This window comes from Terrapene carolina, unplaced genomic scaffold (genome assembly GCF_002925995.2).
Source record: "Terrapene carolina triunguis isolate 2854851 unplaced genomic scaffold, T_m_triunguis-2.0 Scaffold231, whole genome shotgun sequence".
Taxonomy (NCBI): Eukaryota; Metazoa; Chordata; order Testudines; family Emydidae; genus Terrapene; species Terrapene triunguis.
The window spans coordinates 9114313-9139868 of NW_020664582.1; the positions used below are offsets into that span (position 1 = coordinate 9114313).

A 25556-nucleotide genomic window follows, 5' to 3' on the forward strand; every position below is an offset into this window, starting at 1 on the left:
GGGCTGCACACTTCGGTGGATAAAAGCAAGTTCAATATAACGCGGTTTCACCTATAACGCGGTACAATTTTTTGGCTCCGGAGGACAGCATTATATCAGGGTAGAGGTGTATGTGGGATTAAATAGAAATAGGTGTGTTTGTGTTGTGGTATTGCCAACTCCATGTATTCAAAAATCGAGTCTAGCCCCTAAGAAAAACGTGATATTGGCATAAAAATGAGATTTTAAAAAATTGGATTGATTGGCCTTCTGGCTTTTTATTTTAATTAATTTGGCTATTTTGGAGATTTTAGGCTGCACATTTGCAAGCCTCTCTGCACCCAGGAGGACTAGAAACTTATTTTTTAAACAAAATATTAAGATTTTTGTGTATTCACATGACTCCAGGGTCTTGGACTTTAACACAAAATATTACAAGGCTCATGATAAAATTGTGAAAGTTGGCAACCTAATGATATTTTCTGAAACTATCTTCACAGTGCTTAGATGATGTGACAATGAGAATTATAAAAAAGCTTATTATTCAATCAGATGTTTAAGTGCTGTATCCAAAACCTGTTGAAGTTAATGAATTGCAGGAGGTATGTCTAAGGCACTAAATTATTTTGCTGTGTGTGTGTGTGTGTGTGTGTGTGTGCACGCGCGCGCACACCTGTGCTGTGTCCTCACCACCTTTTGTGTGTGGTAGCCATAAATATTCTTAAAAATGAATTTACAGGAAGGAAAATTCATCAAAATTATTAATTTTAAGCAAAGATTGCAGCATATTTGTGGAAAGCAAATTTCAAATTGTTATATCACAAATACATTGTCTATTTACAACACAGTTGCTTGTGGACAAGCTACATAGCAAGATCTCTTCACAGAAGTTATTATGCAAATAATTTTGAATAATTAATCAATTTGAGATAATAGAAAAGAGATTCAGTGAGTATTCAGGAGCTGTCCACAGCAATAATTCCTTTGCTGCTCAGAATTGCTGCTTTGTTAACAAGTGCTGCAAAAGGGACCAGTAAAAGAAATCCAGCCAGGAAGCATTTTGGCAAAAGGCATTTTGACTTTGAGAAGTTCACTGTTTTTCTGTTAAGATTGTTAATAATTCTTATGGTACTGAGAGTTTCACTGTAAGATTATATGTTGATTTGCTATGCAGATAAGAGAGTCAAAGGCAAATTTAAAAATACGATGAGTTGCATAATAAGAATTGAGTGGAGACTCTATTGTTCTCCACATTAACACACACACAGCTCATGTTAAGCAAATAACTTTTTATTTTAACTTTACATCTACCTATCGCACGACACAGAGCCCACTCATAGCTGCAACAGGCAGCTCTTTGTTCTGATCAGCATTCAGGGCCCCATCTTCCTATGTGAAGAATGATCCTTTGAAATCCTTTTGTTTGAAAGCCAGCATGTCGCAGCTCCTCTACACAGGAACTAAGGGATGGGGCTAGCTATGGCATTACAGATAGCGGCAGTTTTAAGCCAGAAGTGTCCTGGGTACTGAGGAACTTTAACAGTGGACGTGGCACCATCTGAATGTTGCTGCAAGTTTGATGCAGTTAACAGGAAAACTTTCCAAGAATTCTAACTGCAGGTTATTTCTGATTAATAGTGATTTTTAGTAGTTGTACTGCAGGACTAATTGTTTCTATGAACATGGTGGTACAAAACTAATCTTTTGCAAAAGTCATTAAGATGATGATGGTTATATCATATCAGCCCATGAATAGTAATACTGCATAATATGAGCTAATAGGATATGGGTGAAAACTGATAATTACACAATTACAAGAGGTTCTTTGTGTCAGAAGGTTTTCTCCATGCACGGTACCAATTTTCACATGCTTGTAATTCTGTTAAAATAGATGTTAGGTATTTTCACCTGTTCTTATTTGTTGAAATCAAGTTTAAAAAAGATTAAATTTGATTCAGACACAATAATTGCATATGACCAAATCCCCGGAGGCCTTAAGTAGGCAGATCTTACGTATTCACTGCAGGATTCAGCCACTGGAATTTGCTTCGACAAGCAGGACTTTGCTTGTGTGCAATGTATTGCCCGCTGAAATTGATGCAGGGTCAGAGCAGGGTTTCAGGGGCAAGATGGTTATTAAAAGGAGCTGGTAGGATTGAACATTAATCAGTTTGTTCATTTTATTTAAATTGGTCTCTGCAATATATAGGCACCGCTGGCCTCACTGTGAGTGGCAAGTGCTCGGTATCTTTGAAAATCACATCCATGGGCAGGGCCGGCGCAACCCATTAGGCGACCTAGGCAGTCGCCTAGGGCGCTACAATTTGGGGGGCGGCAACCGCAGCGGTATTTCAGTGGCGGGACCTTCCGCCACCTAGGGCGGCAGAAAAGCTGGCGGCGCTCCTGTCCATGGGGCATGGAGGGCTATTCCGTTAACGTATTTCAATGTATTCTGTACACTTGGATCAAGGCCGCTTATGTCTGTCTATTATTTAAAGGGCACTCAAAGGACCACTGAGGTCAATGGGATCTGGACTTCTGATCGGGCCCCAAGCCCAGGAGGGGGTTACCAGGGTTAAAGTTGTCATACAAGTGACCCTCCCATTAGCTGCCCTTCTCCCCCAGTTTGCATGACACACAGCTAAGACAGACATCAGGCCTTTTCTCAGCCTCCTTAGTCTTACCTTGGTAGAGATGGCAGCTAACAATTCTACCCTCTGTTGGATAATACAAGACAACTATACAAATAGAACTGCTTCATATTAGCTGTGTTTTATTTTGGTCGCTCTTTTAATCTCCCTTTTGCTTTGTTCATTCTTTGAAGGATAATCCCCTCTTAGCAGAGGATTCCAGTCTGGGTGGAAGCAAACGCCTAAGCAAAAGTAATATTGACATTTCGGGAATCATGGAGGATGAGGAGCCAAGGCAACCGTTGCCAAGGAAACAGAGCGACTCATCCACTTATGACTGTGATACTATATCCCAACACCATGCTTTCCTGTCTAGGTAACTAGTCCTTCATTCAGTAAAAGCAATAGGATTGCAATTGAATGTGGAGTATTAATACAGTCAATGCAAGAGTAATGGCATCATTTATATAACACACGTAATGTTGCTGCAGACTTAGTTTAAGCCTTTGCAAGCTACTCCAGAAAAATGTAGATATTTAATTTTTGGAGGGTGGGGCATTGTTCTGGACCCACTCAGCTGTATTTTTTAATTCAACTTTTGTTGACTGGTGTGAATTTTGAATGCAGAAACTGAATGCAAAAAAATCCCAGTTTTTATAATGCACCTCTCACAAGTCAAATCAAATGAAGACTTGGCATTTTTTTGGCATTTGTTTTATTGTTATTATTTAGCCCCATCTAACTTTCATTAGAGGCTTTGCATGATTCTCTAGAGAATTAGGAAATTGACTTTTGGTGCTCCCAGCTGTCTACAAACTATGCAAGCTTTTTTGAAAACCTCCATACATCTTCAATTTAAATGAATAAAAAGTAATCTTTAAAGGAAGCTTACTTAGCTTCCCTAAATCCTAAAAAAGAAACCTTTTAACAATATATCTAGCAGAGGAGGTTCATCCTTTCCTTTGTCTGTCTGTCTCTCTCTGTCTTTACCTACCTAGTTTGACTGCTTGCTCGAGTATCTGTATCCTTTGTGCTTTATGTTTTCTTTCTGTTTGTTCTTTCTTCCTTTGTTTCGTTGGGGGTGATGCCGATAGAGAGAAAAGCCCCATTGTGTGCTCCCAAGTTTCAGTTCTGTGAGAGCTCAGGTACAGTGCAGACTTGCCACAGTGCTGTACACCAGCCTGCCTGTTTTGTCAGTAATAGCTCAAGGTAATTTTATTCTATCTCTTTGGCTGCAGTCAATGCATTCTTTGCTTTGGGTTCCTTGATTATTCTGTTTGGTTTTCACATCAGTGTGCTGCTGCTCCTTTCTGGATGCCGGGTCCTTACATTTTAAAGTACCTTCCTGCTTCAACAAAACAATGTGTCTTTTTCCATTTGTCTGTGACAGAGAATTTGTCAAGAATTCTAGTCCATCACTTTTAGCTCCCTGTGTAGCAGCAAGAAACTCCCAGGCTATCTAATCTGAACTCTCCATTCAACCCATTTATAATAGAATCTGGCTCAACTGAACTAATTTATCAGGTTTTGGCGTCTGATCTCTCTTGCTTACAAATTGAAACATCAAAATATTGGCACTCTTCTTTCCTAATACCTATAGAATATATTTGCATGTTAGCTGCAAAATAAATATATTAAAGAAAATCCCCCCCAAGTACATTATTTATGTTTTCACAAAAGAAAAAAAAAGCCCATCTTTTTATTTAAAAAAAAAAATAGGATAAAAATAACTGTGTATGCCCGTGTTCTAATGACAAGCATTTGATCTTCAGTCTTTGTTCATCAAAAGCAGACAATGACATTCTACACTCCTAGAGATTTATAAGTTCAGAGAAATATGAAAGGGAACATAATAGAGCTTGAAATGTGAAGCTAGAAAATCATTTGATTAGCATTAATAATGTTAAATGACCAAGTAGTTCTGAATGATCTTTTTGCTATAATTTTTGCCTAATCTGGTTGATTTAAATAGTAGAACCCAGATATATTTTAGCTTGGATGGAGAGGTGGGTATTGGCAGAAATGTAGTAAAGAGAAGGGTTCTTGTCAGAAATGTATTTCATACTCATGGGGAAAACAAGATAATACAAAAAGCAATACAACAGTCCTCCTTAAACCTTCCATGTTTCAGTTTCTAGGTATTTACAGTTTTTTTAAACTGAAAACTATTAAACTTACAAGTACATTTTTGCCTCTGCTTAACCCCCCATGAACATTTTACACCCCACTCAGATTTCTGGCTCTTTAACCACCAGGTTTGCACAAATCCTATTGCAAGGTAGCATGGAAATGCACAGATGGAGGATGAAAAATATTCTGAGAGATGTTTTTTAAAAAATTAGTGTGTTCTCCCAGCATGTGCAGCAATTTAAAAAGTTTCAGTTTTCTACATATCAGTTCCATGTAGGATTATTAACAATTATTGTTGTTTTTTAATGTAGAGATGTTATCCCAGTTTGGATAATGAGATGACTGGGATACCTCCTAAGCATGGAAACTTTCTTGTTCTGTATAGTTTGACATGTTTGCCTTGGCTACTTTGTGCTAGCTTCTCTTACCTTGTAGTGTAGCAATGACGCAACATGGGGCCAATAATGCAATTTAGGGATGGAGTGGTAACTGCACTGCCCAAGCAGAAGATGAGTTTGACTCCTGGATTCATTCTATTCTGCATGACTGTAAACTTGGGGGCACTGTAGGGGTGCTAAACCCTGTCCCTAGTGGTTTGAGTTCAAAGTGTCTTATCTCTTCTCAATGAGAAGATCAGGTACAACATTGATGGGCTCAAGACAGTACCATTAAGTTCTCAGGTTGGAAAAAAGGCCTGGTCTTTTACTCTGAGTGCAGGACTGTGAGCCAGGGACTCCTGGCTGAGCCTCTGATGTGCTGTGCGGTCTACGGTAAATAATTTGAGGCCTGATTTTCAAAAGTTGATAAGCACCCAGAACTTCATTGGCAGTCAGAATATCCTGCATCTCTTAAAATTAAACTCTTGACTTCTCTGAGACTGGCACACCACCGTTCTGATTTGGGAGCATTTTACACCAGCTTTGCACAGACGTGAATAGCGAAGTAAGATGCTTGTCAGTAGAGAATCCATTTTCTCTAAAAAAGGGGATAATGATACTTACCTACCTCAACTGTTGGTGGTTTGAGGGTTAATATAAAGTTTGTAAATCACTTCACAATGCAGATTAAAAGCTAGACTGCTGCTTATTATTAAGTAGATAGCTGCAAAGTAGGGGTGAAAAGTCAGAGAAACTCTCATGGACATGAAGATCCTTGTAACACCAAAAACTCTCATGTACAATGACATTTTTGAGTCAGATTCTTACACAACTTGGGTCCATTACAATTTGCAGCAAACACTTTTTCAGTGAATTCCTGTATGTGGCTTTAATTATTTTTTGGGAGGTGCGGGGGAGTAGTCCTGAGTCATGCAATGCCCACACAGCTGTCTTCTGTGCCAAGTATTTTAACTGCAGGGAATTACTGATCTTTGACACTAGCAAATTTACTATGTAGCTGCACCAGAAAATAAAATATTCCAGATGACTGTAACAGAAAGAATGGGAAGCCATTATGGTTAGGGTGTGGCTCTGCTGTATGAGTGTCTCATTAGTAAAGCAGAAAATTTGGACCTACAGACCGAGACTGGAGTTTTCTAAGCAGCCCCTCTTTGAAGTAGAGCCTTTGCCCAGCAAGATGGAAAGGGACCCCTGGTTTATTGTTAAGTCAATCCATTTTCCTTGTTCAGTATCCACGCGAGTGTTATGAAGAACGATGCAGACTTTCCTCCTATGAGCAGCTCCAGTCTCTCGGAAGTAAACCTGGGACGGTTTGAATTTGAAGTTTCAGATTTCTTCCTGTTTGGATCACCACTTGGTTTAGTACTGGCCATGAGGAGTACTGTTCTGCCTGGACTGGATGGTAAGTGCTTTTCAAGGTTTGAACACTGGCTGCTTAATGGCCAGTATGGGCAAAGAGAGGTACACACTGTTCCATTAAGCAAAATTAGAGATGAGACAGCAGATGAATTCCTACCTGTAATGGACCAGCATGCTAAAGGTCCCAATTCAGCAGGGACGTAAATGTAGGGTTGCCAACTTTGGTTGGACGTATTCCTGGAGGTTTCATCACATGACATAATTTTTAATTAAAGATTAATCTTTAATTCCTGGAGACTCCAGGACAATGCTGGAGGCTTGGCAACCTTATGTAAATGCCAACTTAAGCAGTGACACTTGCACTGTTTTGGTATACAGTATTTGTACACAATGGTCCAAATCCTGCTCTACTATTTACTAATGTAAATTCAGAGTAATTTTACTGAACCCAGTGCAACTAAGCACAATATGGCTTTAAGGTGTAACTTGCAGCATTTTAGCTTTCCATGGGGAGCAAATTCAGCCCCTAGGATAAGTGGGCTCAAACTGATTGGGCCCAGAAGTATTGAGAAACAGTGCAAATACAAATTGTAGCCACCTTGCTTAATCTCCTCTCGATTTGCTTTTTGGACTGTACACACCTGTTTTTGCTTTCTTGGCAGGTAAGCTGTACTCATTTTGTACATCAGTCATGACAAACTGGGGCATGTCAGGGTACTATACCATTTACACCTGTTTTCTGACCCATTCACCCTCATGTGCAACTCATACCACTGCTGGCTATGCATTTCAGTGTCGTACTGTTACAAGCATATACATAAATGTAATTGTAGGAACAGTCCCTGAAAAAGTGCCCCAAAAAATCACCTCGGAATTTGGCCCAGAGACTTCCATGTGATTTGTATCCCTTATTCCAGGTTGCATTTGGATGAATCTGGGTCTTATTTGTGATAGTCACAAACCTCTTTTTCCCCTTTAGTGATGGCCTAATGCCCAGTGAAGTAAAAGAAAAAAATTTTTTTTTAATACACACCTGGATATTTACACTATTTCTGGTGACTCACCCCATTCTCCGGAGACAAGTTGTATCCTTTGAATCTTCACGCTGTGTCAGGTTCTGTTAGCATAACATCTGTATGCTGCAATGTGCGAAATAATGTGTCCGAGCTCTGTGGCCGGTGACAAATGTGAGAGCATGCAGTAACATGTGGTAGATGAATGTATAGCTAGATGGTCTTCAGGGTTAATTTCTGGTTTTGTTTAAATCTATGACCGATGACTGTGATAAATATAAGAAGCTTCTACTGACTGTCCATTACAGCTGCTCGAAAGGTTTCCAATGAAACCTTTTGCCATCAAAAAAATATAGTTTCATCCAAAGTGAAATGTTTTGCAGTAATGTGCAATTTTAAATGAAAATTTCATTGGGAAGGTTTCTCGGTGAAAGATGGAATTTAGAGAGAGAGAGAGAGAGAGAGCATGTGCTACATTCCAGGTCAGTGCCTTGACTATCCGGCTATTGGCTACTCTGGGGTGGGCCTCGCCCTCTTTCTCTTTTCGTGTTTTTTTTCACAACAGTTTTCCAAAGGTCTTGGTTTTGTTCTTCATTGGAATGAAAACAAATTTCAAAACCTGAATGTTTCATGAAATGGAGTTGTTTTCTGGCTACCCTTACTATCTACCTACCTACCTACCTACCTGTTGCCAGTAGCAAAATATAGAAACCACAAAGATCTTTCTATTGCAACTTGCGTGTTTACTACCAATCTGATATTTGTACTTTCAAATCTCCTACAATACCCCAGTTTTTATTGGTTTTAAGGCCCAATCCAACAATGTACTTAAGATGCTGCTTAACTTGAAGCACGAGTCGTCCTATTGTCTTCAGTGGGGCTACGCCGGGTACTTAGATGCTTTTCTGGATCAGGGCCATAGTCTTCTAATCTCTCTCGCTTTCAGTCCTTCTCTCCTTACTGTCCAAGTACAATGCTGGAACAGTGCAACTGTCATCGCTTCAGGCACTCTGGAATACTGAGCAGCAACATGCTGCTAAATTAACAGACAGTATTTTGAATTATTACAAATTATTTCTCCCAATTAGCTCTCACTTCCGTCCTCCCTCAAATATCCTGCAAAGAGCTGCTTTTGAGAGCAACCTTTCTGACCAGTATTTCAAAGACATTTCCAGCACGAGCAGAGTCTACATGCAACGTGAAGTGTTGTCAGTCCTCAGAGGGAGGTTCTTGTTAGGAGAATTCCATAGGGGGGGAAAAAGTTGAATCGTGCTGCCGAAAGGAAAATGTGTGACCAGAAGGCTCCTGTCATGCATATGGCTGAAGTTAGTAAAGTGGTGGAGTCAGAGTCACTTCTCATTGAGATGAGAGGTAGAGAGCAGAAAACATGAGAAATATAAGGCTAGACGTCCTTTCGTTTTCATTCCAATGAAGAACAAAAGTTTTATTTTGTGTTTTTACTAATTACTAAAATGAAATGTTTTATGAGTTCGTGGGCAAAGGAAAATTTGCCCAATGGATTGTGTATTTCCTGCTGCAGAATGGGACCGCATGGCGTAGTGGGATGCTGTATAATGTATACACACAATATATATAACATCTGTCGTGCTCAGGCATCATAGCTTTGAATGTTGATTTTTCTTCTGTGGTAGTAGGAATCTAGCTAAAAAGTGAACTTTGGTTCCAATTTTTGCTATCTTTTAAAGGGGTCTTCTATTTCCTCCTCCTCCCCCCCCTTCAACATTCCCCTGACACTCCATAGCAATTTTTAATGTCCTCTCTTGCAGTTAGTTCTTTCTTTGCTCTTCCAATTGTCTAGTCACAGTTCTCGTCCTCTAAATCACAAATCATTTACAGCTCAATTTCATACTCTTCCACCTTCTATGTTCCTCATTCAGGGTTTTCTAGTCCATCAAAGCTTTCCCAAAGTTTGATATTCTCTAGCACTCACACTCTTCTTAGCATGCAGACCGTGGCCTCGGAGCTTTATGGGTAACTTTTTTCATCTAAAGCTGACCAATTACTTTAGCTAGTTACCTCGTTAAGTATTTGGAACTCAATCCATAGAACTGCTGAAATGGATACATCTCATGGTCTTCCCAAAATAATGTCAGTGACCAGAAACTCTGTAGGGACTAGCAAAGTTTTCTACTGGATCCTCTACTTGGAGCACTACAGACAATCTCTTAAGGACAGTGAAAGCTTTGCACTGAGTTTTAGCTTGTCATGCTTTCAAAATGTTCAAAGAACTGCAATTTTTTTTAAAAAGACCCCAAAAATGGCAATTATAGAAACACGGTAGCCATTTTGTAAGTATTAATTAATCCTTACAATCCAGTTATGCTCCCTCAAACATTCACACAGGGAGCATAAAAAATGGACAGAGGAAACAGAACCAGAACATATCAGATAAAGTTACACGTTCAGTTACACTTTAGTAATATAGGCAAATGATATGCAATGAATAATACATAAAACATCTGATAGGCTAATGAGTAGCCCGTATTCAGGTACTAATGGGAAGGGGGAAAGAGTGTCTTTAGCAAACACTCTGATTATCTCCTCCCACTCCCAGAGGATAAGATCCCAGAGTACAGGATCTGCATCTCCATGACATACAACTCAGGAGAATAGGGTTTTTTCCTCCAGATGAACTAGAGAGGTCAGTAAAAGAAAGGGGTGAACTTAAAGCCTAAACTGTATTTTAGAAATTTGTCAATGAATCCATGAGCTACTTACTACTCCTTGCACCCAACACATTCACTCCTGGAGATGCCTGATTGGGGCAAATTTTTCAGTAGTGACCATTGTTGTTGCCTGCTGGCTTCTGCCCATGTAGTGGATTCACCTATAAAGTAGATGCTTACCCATTTCTGTGAATTCCAAATGCAGAGGCAGCCATACGGTGGTGACCACCTACCTGACTTGCATGCACATGCCATAGGCTGAATAGGTGCCTACTTTTTAGGGCTGCAGTCAACTGCACCTGTCTAAACAGAGGCTAACTGAAAAGATGATGCTTTGATAGCTTATTTGAGGTCACATGTGGTTTGGCTGTTTAATTCAGGTTAGCCCTGACTGAACAGAAATCTGGTTTAAGTTGAATGTGGTCCAACTTAGGAAGTATAGTTGATAGGTGCTTGGTGCAGTTTAGACACCATTTCAGAACTTGGGCCCCAGCTCTGGGAGGTAAATGCCTAGCAACGGACATGCTTTTGCTTAGACACCTTCGTGAACTGAAACCTTCATGAGTGATTATTTTTAACAGCCTGTTCTTGATAAGAACACTTAAAAATTTATTTTCTCATTACCCTGAGAACTGATGAGGAGGCTACCGAGTATGTCTGAACATTCTGCCCTGCTGTTCCTGGCACAGCATCCTGCCTGTATAAAGTGAATAATGTAGCTATTGCTACAATCTGCCATCATATTGATTGTCCATGGGGATTCTTTAAGGGTCAGATCATGGTGCCATTGTCTTGACTGGTACCATCATTTGGCCCTAAATGCCAATTAGACTTGCAGCTTATATGGCATGGATTTTCAAAGCCCATATAGCAGCAGGGGGGCTTACAAAGCCTGTCAAGCTTCAGTGTTTGCCAACTTAACTCTTTCATTCCTCTCCCAAAGAGCACATGTGGCTGAGGAATGTGCGGTGCCTGAGCCAAAGTACATCACATTTTATCCAGCAGCTGGCTGAACATGTCGGCTGTCACCATATGAAACTTTTGAGAATCATAGTGAGCCTATGTGTTTTTATTTCCTTCTCTAATTTGAGCCTGTTGTCTTAGGAGCCCTCTCCTCAGGACAAGCTCCATCAGAAAACCCTGCAACACAGAGTAATTGAGTGTAAGCAGATTCCTTCAGAGTAGTTCTCAAGTTAACAATCAGTCTGGCATATAGGTTTCCCCCTCCGGGTAAAAGCAGCCTAAGGCCTATTTCTGCAACATGGGGCCGGATTCTCAACCCTAATTCCATTCTCTTTCTGGAAGATGTGTCCCAGACTGTGTGGTGAGGGAAGATACACAAACAATATTCTTCTGTAAGATGGAGTCACAGTTCAAAGATGGTAGAGAACCACTGCCCTATTTCATTGGGAATCCTTTCAGAAGGAAGTGGGAAATGTGGGAATCTTTCATCTTGACTGTTAAAACTGATACGAGATGAGGTAAGGATGGTCTAGTGATAAGGATGCTAGCCTGGGATTTGGGGACCTGCGTTTAAGTACCTGCTCCACTACAGACTCCTTGTTTGACCTAGAGAAAGTCACTGCGGGAGTTAAGGGCCTGAATACCTTTGAGGATCTGGGCCTTTGCCTCTATGCTTCAGTTCCCCATCTATCAAATGGAGATAATGGCATTTCCCTACCTCCCAGGTGGGTTGTGACAATAAATACATTAAAGATGATGGGGTGATGGAGTGCCCCCAAAACAATTTGTTTCCACCCCCCACCCCCGTGGTGTTTACAACACCAGCACTTGGATGATGTTCAAGAATAATGTTGCACAAGCAAATGAGCCTTAAAGAAAAGCACCATGCGTGTTATCAGTTTGATAGGATCAGTGCAAGAGAACAGTAATAAACTGTAACAGAAAAGAGTTTAGAGATTATTCTATTGCACAGCAGTTTGGAAAACATTAAGGGACGGATCCTGCTCATATGGAGTTCAGTGGGAGCCAGCATAATATTCCCAAACATCTGTTATAAGTACTTTAATCCGTTCTTTACTCCTACAGTTAATGAATTGACTGTTGTAACATATTTGTGCTGCTCTAATATACTAAGTCTATTAGCGTAATTAGCCCATAATGGATTGATCTGCTAACGCTGGAGAGGTTCACAGTGATCCAAATGCAGTTTGGTTAGATGGGAAGTGACTACACCTGCTGGCTTACAGACCCCAGCAGCCGTCTATGATCACCCATTTGAGTACAGGAGATGTCTCTATCTCAGTGCTGTACATCCAATTGAAAGAGTGCCTCATTAGCTGAGCGAGCGGGTGATTTTCAAACATCCATTTACAATTGCTGTCTGAATTTCTCCGTAGCTGCCTCTCTCCAGCAAATATTACAAGCCAGGCTCTCCTGTTTTAATGTGTGCAGTTTCATTTTATGCATTAACTTCAATAAATTGACTTCTGAAGCTGCCTTGCTTCACATACCCACTCCAGCTTTCATCTCCATTTCAGTCCTCCCGATTTAATGTGCCCATCAAATAGTTTTGTCTTCAAATATTCCAAGCAGAGGGTGCCTCATGCTTTTATAGGTGCAATGTTCGATAATATATTTAGAAGGTTTTAAAACTTTATTGACTTTCTGGCTTCCATTGATTTCAAAGGCTGGCCTTAGCCTCAGCAGGTTGCCTGTTTCTCAGACTGTGATCCATTTGCAAAATTACCTTTCAGCAAAGCTCATTTCATCGCCAAAGGAGTATGAAACAATTTAGTTGAAGAATCTCCTGCCTTTTGACTGTATATGTAGTTTGGGCTATTGTTTGTTTGTAGAATTGAAGGGACTGTATATTTAATCACACCCCCACCTAGACTTCTCGAAAGATACGTGAGCAACCCATAAAGATGCAATGCTGATCTCTCTCTCTCTCTCGTTCCAGTGTGCCAGGTCCGTCCAGCTTGCAGCCAAGTATACAGTTTCTTTCACTCTGCTGATCCCTCTGCCTCCAGGCTTGAGCCATTGTTGGAGAAAAAATTCCACCTCTTGCCTCCATTTAACGTCCCAAGGTACCAGAGATTTCCACTGGGAGATGGAAGATCACACCAGTTAGGTATGAGAAAGATTTCATATTGTATTGCTTGGATTTCACCGCTCCTACCCCATTAGTCTCTTGAGCTCTTCAGCTACTCTGTTCAAGAGGATTTTAGATACAGATACAACCAGCATACTGCAACAGAGGGTCCTGTGGCACCTTTAAGACTAACAGAAGTATTGGAGCATAAGCTTCTGTGGGTGAATGCCCACTTCATCAGTCTTGCGTCTGATGAAGTGGGCATTCACCCACGAAAGCTTATGCTCCAATACTTCTGTTAGTGTTAAAGGTGCCACAGGACCCTCGGTTGCTTTTTACAGATTCAGACTAACACAGCTACCCCTCTGATACTTGACAACCAGCATACTGATAGTCAGATAACTTTAGGGCACGAGGGGTATTGCTTTACTCTGTAGTTATAAGCCCAAAGGGATGCAATGAAAGACATAGGGTTCCTAAAGGTATGCTTTTCTGCTCTCTTTGTGCCACTTCACAGCCCCCTCTTTCATGTACTCTTACTGCAACTTAGGTGTCTGCCTACTTCAGTATTTTTTAGTGTGGAAAGTGTTGACAAAAATGAAAAAAGAAATTGTAAAAAAAATATTAAAACTAAACATTTTGGGGGTTTTGATGAAAAATCCATTTTTGAGTACAGCAGACACAACAATTTGTGTTTTTTGTTTTTGTTAAAAACCCAGTTTTGCATCGGGGAAAATATTTGGACTGAACGTTTTTGACCAGACCCCCTCTCTAACTCTAATAGCTACCGTAAATGTAACAGAGATTCAGGTTCATCGTAGGAGGAATGCGGTGGGTTCACTTATAGCATGTGAACAATGCCCCGTTTACTATGAAAGAGTCCTCCAAAGCCAGTTTTATAAAATAGTTAGGCTGGCTACTGAAAACAGAGCAAAATCCTTTTTAAAAACACTAATCCTACATAGGTACAACAGAAACCTAGTTAAGTACATTACCAGTAAACACCTACCTAAATGTACATGGGTATTTCAGATGTCATTGTGCTGTATTATTTGTAGCTGACTCATCCCACATACCTCCTAAGAGACTGTCTATTTTCCATCTAAAAGTGGAGAGGAGGGAGTGTGCCATATTTGACTTTGTGAAAATTTCATATGGAAAATAAGGTTGGAAAAAGTCACACGGAGATGAAACATTCTAACTGATAACATGGTGCAAAAACTCTATTAATCGCCCACAATTTATTCTCCTTTTTTTTTTTGGTTACAAATCCCAGACATAAATTCAAGCCTCAGCAGGATGTTTCAAAAGCCATTTGCGACTCAGAGCTTGGAAGGTAATGGAGTGAAATGGCAGAGTTTTGTATCTGTTGGATTCATGAGAACACAAATCAGTGCAAACCTGTTTTCCTCATTCAATAACATAGCTATAAATCCAACATCAGTCTTGTTTGCTAAACCGTGTGCTGGGCCCAAGGTGTAAATAAACTCTGGTAGATTTGATCCTGATTAACTTCATGTTTAAGAAGCTACAGAAAATCTGAAGTTATGCCATCTCACAATAAAAACAATCATATGTTTAACAAAACTTCAGATGAACTGAGTTCTATCTATTAACCCAAAATAACAGTACTAATACGGGGCACTATCATTTATCCATTACTGGTTATTTAACAAACACAATGACTTAAATGGATAACACAGAGGTTAATGCTTTAATCTAGTATCAGTCAAGTGTTACTAGATTTAATGTCAACCTTTTTATAGTAGCTAAAATACTGATTCTCCACTTAATGTGTCGCTTTGACAAACAGCTTAATGTCAACTTTCAATAATTTCATGGAGAAACTCAGTTAAATCACGACGGTTTTTTCATTTGAAATTATAGATTTCTTTTCCTCAACAAGGTTAAACTGGGCCACATTTTTCATTACAGTTAAATGACGCCTACATAAGTGTATTCAGGGATAAAGGAATTATAACAAGAAACCAAATGGAATAGTTTTACCACTTTGAACAAGACTAATAATTGAGATCCATCCACCATGACGCTATTGTGTATTTTTATTCAATCCCCTAACTATGCTGAGATGGGTCAGGTGGAAATAAGATAGCAAAGGTCAGGTATAGAGCTGGTCAAAGTGTTTTAAACAAAAAGCAGATTCCCAAATACTTTGCATGTAGAAATTAATTTCTCTATAGCAGATCATCTTGCCATGGTTCTGCTCTGTACTTAGACAGTCATTGGCAATCCCAAAGCAAGGGAACATATATCCCCCTGAATGGCATGAAATCATATATCCCATCATGCTTCTCTAAGAACATAAGAACGGCCATACTGGGTTAGACCAAAGGTCCACCTAGCCCAGTATCCTGTCTTCTGACAGTGGCCAATGCCAGGTGTCCCAGAGGGAATGAACAGAACAGGTAATCATCCAATGATCCATACCTTGTCGCCCATTCCCAGCTTCTGGCAAACAGAGGCTAGGGACACCATCCCTGCCCATCCTGGCAAATAGCCATTGATGGACCTATCCTCCATGAATTTATCTAGTTCTTTTTTGAACCCTGGTATAATCTTGGCCTTCACAACAGCCTCTGGCAAGGAATTCCACAGGTATACTGTGCGTTGTGTGAAAAAATACTTCCTTTTGTTTGTTTTAAACCTGCTGCCTATTCATTTCATTTGGTGACCCCTAGTTGAAGTGTTATTTACTCCTCATAACACAAACTTATTTACTTTCTCCACACCAGTCATGATTTTATAGACCTCTATCCATATCGTCCCTTAGTTGATTCTTTTCCAAACTGAAAAGTCCCAGTCTTATTAATCTCTCCTCATACGGAAGCCGTTCCATACCCCTAATAATTTTTGTTGCTCTTTTCTGAATCTTTTCCAATTCCAATATATCTTTTTTGAGATGCGGCGACCACATCTGCACACAGTATTCAAGATGTGGGCGTACCATGGATTTATATAGAGGCAATATGATATATTCTGTCTTATTATCTATCCCTTTCTTAATGATTCCCAACATTCTGTTCACTTTTTTGACTGCCGCTGCACATTGAGTGGATGTTTTCAGAGAACTATCCACAATGACTTCAAGATCTTTCTTGAGTGGTAACATCATTTAGACCCCATCATTTTATATGTATAGTTGGGATTATGTTTTCCAATGTGCATTACTCTGCATTTATCAACACTGAATTTAATCTGCCATTTTGTTGCCCAGTCACAAAAGATCCTTTTGTAGCTCTTTACCGTCTGCCTGGGACTTAACTATCTTGAGTAGTTTTGTATCATCTGCAGATTTTGCCACCTCACTGTTTACTCCTTTTTCCAGATCATTCTTTGTGTGCCTCAGAAATTTTTATAAGTCTGTTGGATGTGCCTCCTAGGATATGTGAGATGTGTTTGCTTGGGTTTTTGGCAGTCTGTGTTATCCAACTGTTGTCTCCCTCCAGTATAAAACATAACACAAATTGGATCTAAGATTTGTAAAGCATTCCTATGCTCAATGGGCAAGATTATGAATTATGCAGCAGCCTGACTGAGAGACTTTTCAGTGAAAATAGGTTCAGCTGCAGACACTTCCCCACTGTGAACAGTTGGCTTTATTTCACTACTTAGTGCAGAAGACTCCAAATAGTTTGAGTTGCTGTTTAATATTGTCTCACCCATCCAGTTCCCTGTTCAAAGGTGCATCTCTCTTCATTTTTATTTATTATTTATCTCTTCATCTCTATTAATATCCTTTGCTCTTCCCTGGAAGCTGCTCTGGATTTGTCTAGTGTAGCTACAGCCTGTATGTGCTAACTCCAAAGTACTTATTCCCAGGCTAATATAGAGGGCTGGATTCTCAATGCAGATTCCTTTTTTACAGGCATGTTTCTGCACCAATACTGAATAGTGTCTGCAAATGCTATCATTTAGACACCTTTCTACATAAATGTCCTAGCAAATCAGGTATGTAGACATCTAAATGGCAGGACTTATGCCTTCCAAAAAAGGAGACCATGTCAAGATCCCTTTAAATATCTGGCCCATAGAATACTTCCATAGGACTGGTAGCAAAGATACAGGATACTGTATTAGTGCAGCCTTGCTGTCTTTCATGGTGGTCCCATTTGCTCTTTCAAGCTAAGCAGATTCAGATAGAGCGAATGCTTGAAGGGGAGACCTTGCAGATGCTGCACGGTGTGGTGTTGCTGATTTAGCAGTAGCAGATCTTCTTTCTGGGATCATGTTGAACCCACTTCCCAGAACGTTCTTACAAGGCCAGTGTGCAGCTGGAGGTGCTGTCTGTTGCATGAGTTGTAAAACAGAGTCTCTGAACTCTTGTGATTATAACAGATTCCATGGAACTTTTTGCATTAATCCCAGAATAACTGGAAACTCCAACTTCACCTCCTGGCTTCAAATCTATGTAGACTTAAGTTGTTGCCATGTTTTACCCCAAAGTGAGCTGTATTTCAGTGAAGGATGAAATCCTGTCATTTAATTTAAACAAAATAAAAGTGCTTTGGGATCATCTTTTGGAATGAAAGGTGCTATATGAATATGGGATTCATTCTGTTGATTACATGGATTTTTCCTTCCTGTGGCAGACCACCTTGCAATATCCTTCATGCAAAGTGCAAGTCTTAAAACTGAAAGGTTTCATGGCCCTTACGGAGAAGCCTAATCCCATGCATTTCATGATGTTTATACCGCTTTCCAAAACGTCCTTTCCTGATAACCCTTCATCTTAAAAAAGAGACTCTTCTCCAGATCCTGTTTCAGAAGATTTGGAACAGAGTTAAAAATGAGACTGGTTCTATTGTAGCTGTGGGCCTAGCATTCTCAACTGGTGCCTTTATGTGAAAAGGTCATGAATCTGGAAACCCAGTTGAAGTGGTTACCACCAGAAAGGGAACTTCATGATGTGACTCACAGGAAGGATGTAGATCAATGAAGCTGGAGAACATGGTGAAAACTGAGTTTACTATAGCTACCTTCCAATTCTTGCTAACTGAAGGACTATAAGAGACTTAATGCCCACTGCACTGTGTGTAGGATTAAGCTTGAAACTTTCAGACCTATTGATCAGATTTATTTTTTCCATTTAGAGTCAGATAACGTAAGGAAAAGTGGCTCAGGTTTATGCCGATGACCTCCTTTTCTCTTCAGTAGGCAACAGCATCCATCTCAAAGTCCGCTCAGAGGGGTTAATTTATGGCGTCACTTATATGCGTATCAAATCTCTGCCCGCATTGATCTGTTCCTACTGTCTATTATTATTCCAGTGAGACACCATTGTTTCACAAGCAACATGCAAAGAACATGTTAAGAGTTTCAGTAAACCAAAGTTGTCTCCTTGCGTTTAATGGTGATCAAGACTGACCTTTGTCAGATGAATTTTTGACAGTCACTGGGGCTTGGCTAGCCTTGAGAACTGTTCTTTTTCCTGATGATTACTCATTTGACTGCAACTATCAATACAGTTGCTAATGTGGATGTGATTACCTTGTTAGGCTATCGATTTATCAAGGGCAATTTCAGTAAGAAAAGGAATGGAGATACTTGAAATGTATGGGACAATGGTATGGAAACATGATATTCATGATATATAAAAAGGTAGGAGAATGAATGTAGAATCAGTTTAATATCTGCTATATATTCTACCAGTGGACTACATCCCAAGTGCAGGTGGATAGAGCAAGTCGGAGGGGAGAGGAGAAGGATACCTCGGTGGTTTGAGCATTGGCCTGCTAAACCCAGGGTTTTGAGTTCAGTCCTTGAGGGGGCCACTTAAGGATCTGGGGCAAAAATCAGTACTTGGTCCTGCTAGTGAAGGCAGGGGGCTGGACTTGATGACCTTTCAGGGTCCCTTCCAGTTCTATGAGATAGGTATATCTCCATATATTATATATTAAGCCTAGTAAGCCTTCCTATCCCTAACAAAATCCAACTGTTATCCTAAAAGGACTACAGCTAGATCCACAAAGGGAAAAATATTACCTCATCCACCTTGTTTCTCTAATGTCCTGGGACCAATACAGCTATAGCTACGCTGCATAAAGTAATGTTTGTAGTTTTCTTGTGAGATCCTTTTATAGAGGCATTCTGTTAGAAGTCACACTTTATATCCGGTTCACCAGGATGGCTTGCTGGGACAGTAACAGCAACAAAGTTATTCTTCATCTTTTTATATTCTCTAGCCTTCCCTTAACCACACACAGATTGTCCTGCCCTTCTGCTTTAGCAGGATTCTTTTGTAAGAAGGTTTTCAGTGTGGTTTGAGGAAACTCAAAACGTGGTATGTTCCCATGGAAACTACAATTCAGCATATTCTCTCCAAACCTCATCTTCCATTATTTGGTGCTAGACTTTAATTGCTTTCCCTGGCTCAATTGTAATAGGGTTTGGTTGCTGTCTCTTCCGGTTGAGATGTTCGGGCTGAAATCAGAATAAGCCAGACTCTCTCAAAGGGTTTCAGTGTGTGTTCACAGGAAACCCATTCTGCTGCATTTCTTTCAAGCATTATCAGTTCCAATAATGTACAGAAAATTTAAGCTTCAGATGCATTTTTTAGGGGGAGATTCTATTATGCCCTTAAAAACTGGGGCTTATCATGACTGCGTGGGCAGGCCCCATTGCATTCCCCTCTGTGTGAATGTGATGAAATAGTTGTGGTGTTCAGTACAATGGAAGCTGGTGACACCTGGATGTGGGAAGGCAAACCCAGCACATTAGTATTATTTCTATGACAATAATGAGATCTGGGCCCCACCATGCTAGACACTCTACAAACAGGTGGTAAAAGAGAATCTGAATAGACAAGACAGAGTGGGAGGAGAAGTAACTTGCCCAAAGTCACACAACACGTCAGAGCCAGGAACAGAACTCAGGTCTTCTGAATCCCTGTCAAGTTCCCTTTGCAATAGACTAGTGGTTCCCAACCCGCAGCCTGTGGGCTATTTGCGACCCAACCAGCACAAAGCTGCGGCCCATGTGACAACCTCAGGGCCATACAGATAGTGTATATATTGTGTGGATGCGGCACACGTAACACATATGCGGCCCGCAATGGTAAATAGGTTGAGACCCAGTGCAAAGGACCATTCTGCTTCTATTGCTCTGTTCTCTGGACTGAGTCCCATTTTCTCCTCTTGCCAATATCACTAGGGGTTTGTGATGTCCATTGAAAAACAAGGCAGGTTCTGCCCGCCTTGTCTGCTCTTGATCAGCGTTCCTCCCTTACCGTACATCCCATTCAACTGGTTACCAGTTGTGCTTTAACACTTTGTAGCTGGTACTGTAACCACCTTAAGATGCCTGCCCTTCATATGTGTATTCAAGATGGACAAGCCACTTTAAAGAAAGTGTTATTGGTCCCACTTTATATTAATGGCACATTTATAAATGATTGACAAATGTTATGCGCATGTTACAGACCTGGGTAGTATGTGTTATAGATGGTTACAAGAACATCACTAGAAGGTGTTGTACATGGTTATAAGCCATTGTGATAAGCAATCTATTGACTTGTTGGCCTTAACGATCCTTGACACATGATTAGTAGATGTTTTAATAAATTTTGTCTTTATAAGCGACTTATAAATGTATCCTTAATTTAAAGTGTGACTGTTATCACTTATTTGTATTCTGGTAATGCCCACAATATTAAGCACTGTCCACATAGAAGGAGAAATGGTATCTGCTCCAAACAGCTTACAATCTAAGAAGACAATCAGCATACGAATGATGCGGGAGATGCACCATCAGAATTGGTTTATTTTTTTTATATTTCATATTTGCGGGGTAGGGAGGGTGGGAGAGGAAGTTGGTCTATTTTATTAAATAAATACACATTAACCATGCTCGGCTGTGCTGCAAACTGTCCATTGGTAGTTGGCCAGTCCTTTTACAGGAGTCACAAAGAAGCAAGAATTCTGTATGTAACAGACATGCCTACAGTCCACTCTCTTTAAAGCATCACTGTTACACCATTACAGAATTGGTTTGATAGTATCAGGGGAATAAAGAAATCAACATCACAGGAATAATGTCAGTCTCCTACACCTTGCTGTTCCACGTATTGGTACTGCCTAGATAATCTGAGGGTGAAACTCCCATTGACTTCAATAGACTCATAGACTTTAAGGTCAGAAGAGACCATTATGAACTTCTCGTCTGACCTCCTGCATGACGCAGGCCATAGAATCTCACCCACCCACTCCTGTAACAAACCCCTGACCTATGTCTAAGCTATTGAATTCCTCAACTTGTGGTTTAAAGACTTCAAGGTGCAGAGAATCCTCCAGCAAGTGAGCCGTGCCCCACGCTGCAGAGGAAGGCGAAAACCCCCCAGGGCCTCTGACAATCTGCCCTGGAGGAAAATTCCTTCCCGACCCCAAATATGGCGATCAGCTAAACCCTGAGCATGTGGGCAAGACTCACCAGCCAGATAGCCAGGAAAGAATTCTCTGTAGTAACTCAGATCCCACCCCATCTAGTGTCCCATCACAGGCCATTGGGCATATTTACCGCTAATAGGCAGAGATGAATTAATTGCCAAAATTAGGCTATCCCATCATACCATCCCTTCCATAATCTTATCAATAGGGCCTGGAAAGATAACATATCTCATCATTTTCAAAGCAGTCCTATTGTGCTGTCCGTATTTAGCCCTGTAATAATTTGTGCAAAAACTTGTCTGTGTGCACAGACATATAAAAATCGGGAAGCCAGATGTCTAATAGACTTCACCACATTTTGGCTATTTCGTATTTAGCTTCCCAACTGGGACTATTAGGATGCGCACTCTGCAGCAATCAAACAGCAATTAAAGTAGTGAGATATGTAGAAAGAAACCTGCTTCTTTTATTTTCGGGTAATGATTTTGGTATCAGACATTTTACTATTCTTGTATAGGCTGAAAATATAATTTCAACTACTTCTCAGTTGGAATAGGTCAGCAGTAAAACCACTTGCTCATGATTTTTTATTGCACCTAGAGAGGATTCCTTAAACCTGTTTACTTCCGTCGCACTTCCTTTTATTTGCAATCATTTATTTTTGGTGGGAAATCAGGCGGTATTTGGGCAAAGCTAATGGACGTTAATGCAATAAGTTGGAGCATATGAGATGAGTCAGAAAATTCAATCTCGAAGAAAGATGCTCACATGAATCTTTCACAGTCAATGAATGACCATCAGGATTCCATTAATTTAATAACAAGGGTTTCATTTTTTCCATTGGAAAAAGGCATCTTTGTGATTTAATAAACTTTAAAACTAAAATTGGAGTGGAAAACACGGGGGGAGGAAACCCAAAATCCACTGAGTGTGAGAATGTCCCTATCTTCCTGAACTACAGGGAATCATGTATAGAAATGCAAATAATAATAATAATGTACCATTGTCTAAGTGGCATGTAGCACTTGCACTGATTGATTAACTATGTGCCACATCCAACAGGGTGAAATTCACCCCTGTGGAATGGGCCAGCATGAGGCCTATGCACCATATGACTCACTTAAGTCTTATTTTAAGGAATTAGGCAAGATTTTGCAAAGGAGCCTAAAGGAGTTAAGCCAAGATATTCAGATCTGATTAGTAATTTTTGGATGCCTCAATTTTTGGGTGCCCAGTCTGAGATACCTTAGAGAAACGGTTCTCACCCAGAGGTCCGGGGTCCCTGGGGGGCTGTGAGCAGGTTTCAGGGCGTCCAGCAAAATAAACCAGAGAGCAGGGCTGACGTTAAACTCTCTGAGGCCGAGGGCAAAAAGCCGAATCCCAAGCCCCGCTGCCTGGGGCTGAAGCTGAAGCCTGAGCAACTTAGCTTTGCGGGGCCCCCTGTGGCGTGGGGCCCCGGCGAATTGCCCTGGTTGCTACCCTCAAATGCCAGTAACGTCATCTACTGAAAAACAGTTGTAGCACAGGTGGGCCATGGAATTTTTATAGCCTGTTGGTGGGGATGGAAGGGCTCAGGGAAAAAAAAAAGGTTGAGAAACCCCTGCCCTAGAGGAGCCAGATTTTCTAAGAACTAAGCAGCCACTGTCTGAAAATCAGACCTATTTGAGATGTAGCTGGTCACAGAAATGGAGGCATCCAAAATCACGTCGTCACTTTTGAAAATCTAGGCCTAAGGTAGCCAATTCTCATTGAATTTCAGTGGGAGTTGGTAGCTTCCTTCATATAGGCTCCTTAGCTTGTACTTGCTCTGTCCAGAGTGAACCTCACCCATGATCTTTATTCAGGCAAATTCCCACTGACCTCAATGAAATTGTTAGAAAACAATGTTCTTCTTCTCTTTGATTTTCATGTTTAAAACATGCAGCTGACACTCTTCACAACCAGAGCGCCCTGTTTCTTGAGAACATCTCCAGGGTCACACCCGCCTCTCCAGAGACTCCAGAATCTCCAGACACGCAGAGTCAGTCACAAGGAAAGACAAGGAGGACAAGCTTGGTCAGCATGAACAGTGAAACCTCCGGGTCGACAGAGAGCTTGCCATCAGCAAACATCTCCAGTAGTGAGTGAGACTTTGTGGTGTTTATTTCTGATACAGTGGCAATCCTTCCATCTGCCTCAGGCCTATGGAGGTTTATTTTGAACAGGGAATCTTCCATTTCCAGGAATACTAGTAGTGCTTTTAAGAGCCTAAAAAGCTAGAATTTTAATTAACCCAGGTTAATGTCCTCCATTTATATAGTTGGGGTTTTTTGCATTTTGCTCAGATAAGGTAATTAAATTGAGGTCATGCTTTTTATTAAGGGTATTTTTAAGTCATTTATAAGGAGTAAATTTTAATAGGTGTTATAAGCATGTTCCAATCTTGGATACTGTTGCTCCTTTTTTGACCCAAGCAACTAGTCAAAGTTTGGGTCCCTGTGGGTGTTCCATTTGGGAGGAGAATTTGGTGATAGTCAGGTATTTCTTTGATGCAGTTTTGTTTATTTACAAAGAATGTACAAAAGTCCTGTGTCTTAAAGTGCTATAGATCATTATAAGCAACCTATTGGCTGCTGGACAATACTAATCTATAATTGATGAATTTACCCTTTTTGAGAACATCTATTATTCAGAGATGATTAACCCTTTAAGAGCTATTTGTGGGTGAATTCTTAATATAAAGTGACAAAATTAAACTAGTCAGTTTCATTGTATATGGTGTTAAGACATTATAACTTATCATCGTTTATATGATGGCAGCATGCAAAGCCCTCAGTTAGAATCAAGAGCCCATCATGCTGGGAGCTGTGAATATGCTCCCTGCCCCAAGCAGCATGCAACTAATGGTACAATTTGCATTGAAAACACTTGAGCAACTGTTTGAAACCAAATGATAGACTGTTTTTGATTCATGAAAACATTACAATTAATATTAGGCTTTATAATGTCTTTTACAGGAACCTAAATTTTGGGAGAATCTTTTTAACCAAGTTGCCTAAATCAAAAAGATAGCGATTATTAACAGGGTATCTGTTAGAAACGTGGTGCCATGTTGCTTGTTTGTTATTTTGCAGTTACTGCCAAATGGTGGGGAACAAAGCGAATAGATTACGCCCTGTACTGCCCAGATGTTCTAACAGCATTCCCAACAGTGGCCCTGCCCCATCTCTTCCACGCCAGCTACTGGGAATCAACTGACGTCGTTGCATTCATTTTAAGACAGGTAATTTTATCCTGATGTCTGTCTAAAGGATAACTCAGTATGACTCAGTAATAATCTGTATCAGACCCCTTTGAATGTTAAGCTATACAGCAACCTTCGTTTGGTGAAAAGTTATTCATCCTTTCCGAGAAACAGGCATTGTCTAGGCACATGACCGGGAGTCAGGAACATCTGCTTTCCAGTCCCTGCACTGGCACTGTTCCCAGCGGCATCTACATTTGTTCTGTTTTGTTTTCAATTTTGCTATCAACTCAGGTGGAGGTCACCTCTTTAGTGTCCAGGTGAGGTATGATTGTTATATACTCTAAGAGAAGGATGCTTTCGTAGCTAGAGCACAGGACTGGAAGTAAGATGTGGGTTACAGTCTCAGTTTTGTCATATCCTCCTTGATCTTTGGGAAGGCATTTGCCCTTTCTGCTTGGCTTCCCTAGGGTACCACCCAAAAAGTGGGGAGGGGAGATAATACAAAACAAGCGGCAGTGAGAGCTGAATAGTTATCTATAAATCTCTTTGAAGATGAAAAGCACTTATATTAAATGAAGAAGAGATGAATTGTCATAAGCTGGCATCTAAAAATAGGCACAAAGGATACAAATAGTAATTTAATGTGCAAGTTCCTGGGCTTTAATCAAGGTTGTATT

The 25556-nt window shown here is 40.4% G+C and overlaps 1 protein-coding gene across 1 annotated transcript in view; it reads left to right on the forward strand.

Moving 5' to 3' along the window:
* PITPNM3 (PITPNM family member 3) overlaps positions 1 to 25556 on the forward strand; it is a 345453-nt gene that overhangs the window by 298319 nt on the left and 21578 nt on the right. The window contains exons 8-12 of the mRNA XM_024206929.2: positions 2804 to 2985; positions 6367 to 6539; positions 13120 to 13290; positions 23578 to 23772; positions 24767 to 24915. Of these exons, the coding sequence (XP_024062697.2) occupies positions 2804 to 2985; positions 6367 to 6539; positions 13120 to 13290; positions 23578 to 23772; positions 24767 to 24915 (870 nt within the window). The remainder of the gene's footprint in view (positions 1 to 2803; positions 2986 to 6366; positions 6540 to 13119; positions 13291 to 23577; positions 23773 to 24766; positions 24916 to 25556) is intronic.